General features: G+C 33.7%; 1 protein-coding gene across 1 annotated transcript in view; it reads right to left on the bottom strand.

The window, feature by feature from the left end:
- The window catches only part of LDHC (lactate dehydrogenase C), a 70,784-nt gene that overhangs the window by 11,988 nt on the left and 57,477 nt on the right, over window positions 1–1,319 (bottom strand). Inside the window, exon 7 of the mRNA XM_006865805.1 lies at window positions 139–262. Coding sequence (XP_006865867.1) covers window positions 139–262 — 124 coding nt within the window. The remainder of the gene's footprint in view (window positions 1–138; window positions 263–1,319) is intronic.

Below are 1,319 nucleotides of genomic sequence, written 5' to 3'. Positions count from 1 at the left end.
TAAGTCCATTTCTCTCATTAAACTCTATGAGGTCAAGACCGTAATCTTTTTTGTTCATCATTATATCCTAGCATATAGAGGGCATTCAATAAATATTAAAGGAATGAATGATAAACTAAGATCTTAATTTAAGCCTACCTTAACCATAGTGGAAACTGGATGCACTCTCCTAAGATTTTTCAAAATTGATCCTGCTAGATCTGACACAGACAGTCCAATAGCCCAAGAGGTATAGCCCTTCAGCTTGATAATCTCATACGCACTACAGATGTAGAAAATAAAATCAAATTCATGAACATGTGAGGAATGTAGAAAGGGCAAAAGGTTTGTTAACTATACTTATCACAATAAAACTGGATAGATACTCTTGAACAAAATCAACAAAAAATTCAAACTCATAAGAAGTCATCTCAGGAAAAATTTCTTCAAGTATATATTTTATAGCATTCTATTAGTATTTTCTCAAAATTTCCATCTAGACAACACTTATGAACTTGCGATGATCTCTAAATTCAGTTTCAACAAAAGTTTCAATACTCATAAACGTCATTCATCACTTTACATAAGACTTAATTCACCTTTCTTTGAACCTTAAGGCAGAATACTAGGGCATATGAACCACTGAAGATAAAACTAGTTTTAAATATTTTTGGTAATTTTGCTTAGCTATCCAAGCACAGAATCTTATAAGCTTGAGAGTGATCATATACCTCTCTCTGATCATTTTCAATTGTTACTAGGGTGCTAATGTAACATATAGTTGTAAGCTATGTGTGCCTACTTTTTCCAAGACTTTATCATTAAACCAATAATACATATGGGGAAATGCTCAAAATGTATTTTAAAAGGAAAACAGTACAATCCTAAACATAAGTGCTTTTTAAATCTCACACTTATTTAAAAATAAAAGTTTCTATATAACCTTTAGAATTGCCTCTTTCCACCAAGTTATTAATAGTGATCATTTTGAATGATGAGCATACCGTGACTGTATGTTCTTTATGCATCCCGTAATGTTCTTACATCTACAAGAAACATCTCTTATACTTTGGCATCGCCACCAGCTGTGGTCTTGGGTTTGGACTGACAGTCAATTCACAGGTTAAAAGGGCTGTAACTCAGCATTGATTTTACTTATTTATTTATTGTGAAACAATACCGGACCTAGACCTAGAATGCAGCATAAACAGCTTCATTGCCCTTATCATGAAGTCTGAAAAGCACTTAAGCAGTTTCCCACCCTAGGACTTTACATACCACACATGGCTGCAAAAGAGAAGGCTAATGCATATATAGGAGTGGGAGAGGGGAGGCAAGTA

This window comes from Chrysochloris asiatica, unplaced genomic scaffold (assembly GCF_000296735.1).
Source record: "Chrysochloris asiatica unplaced genomic scaffold, ChrAsi1.0 scaffold00083, whole genome shotgun sequence".
Taxonomy (NCBI): Eukaryota; Metazoa; Chordata; class Mammalia; order Afrosoricida; family Chrysochloridae; genus Chrysochloris; species Chrysochloris asiatica.
This window is presented reverse-complemented; position numbering and strand designations above follow the sequence as displayed.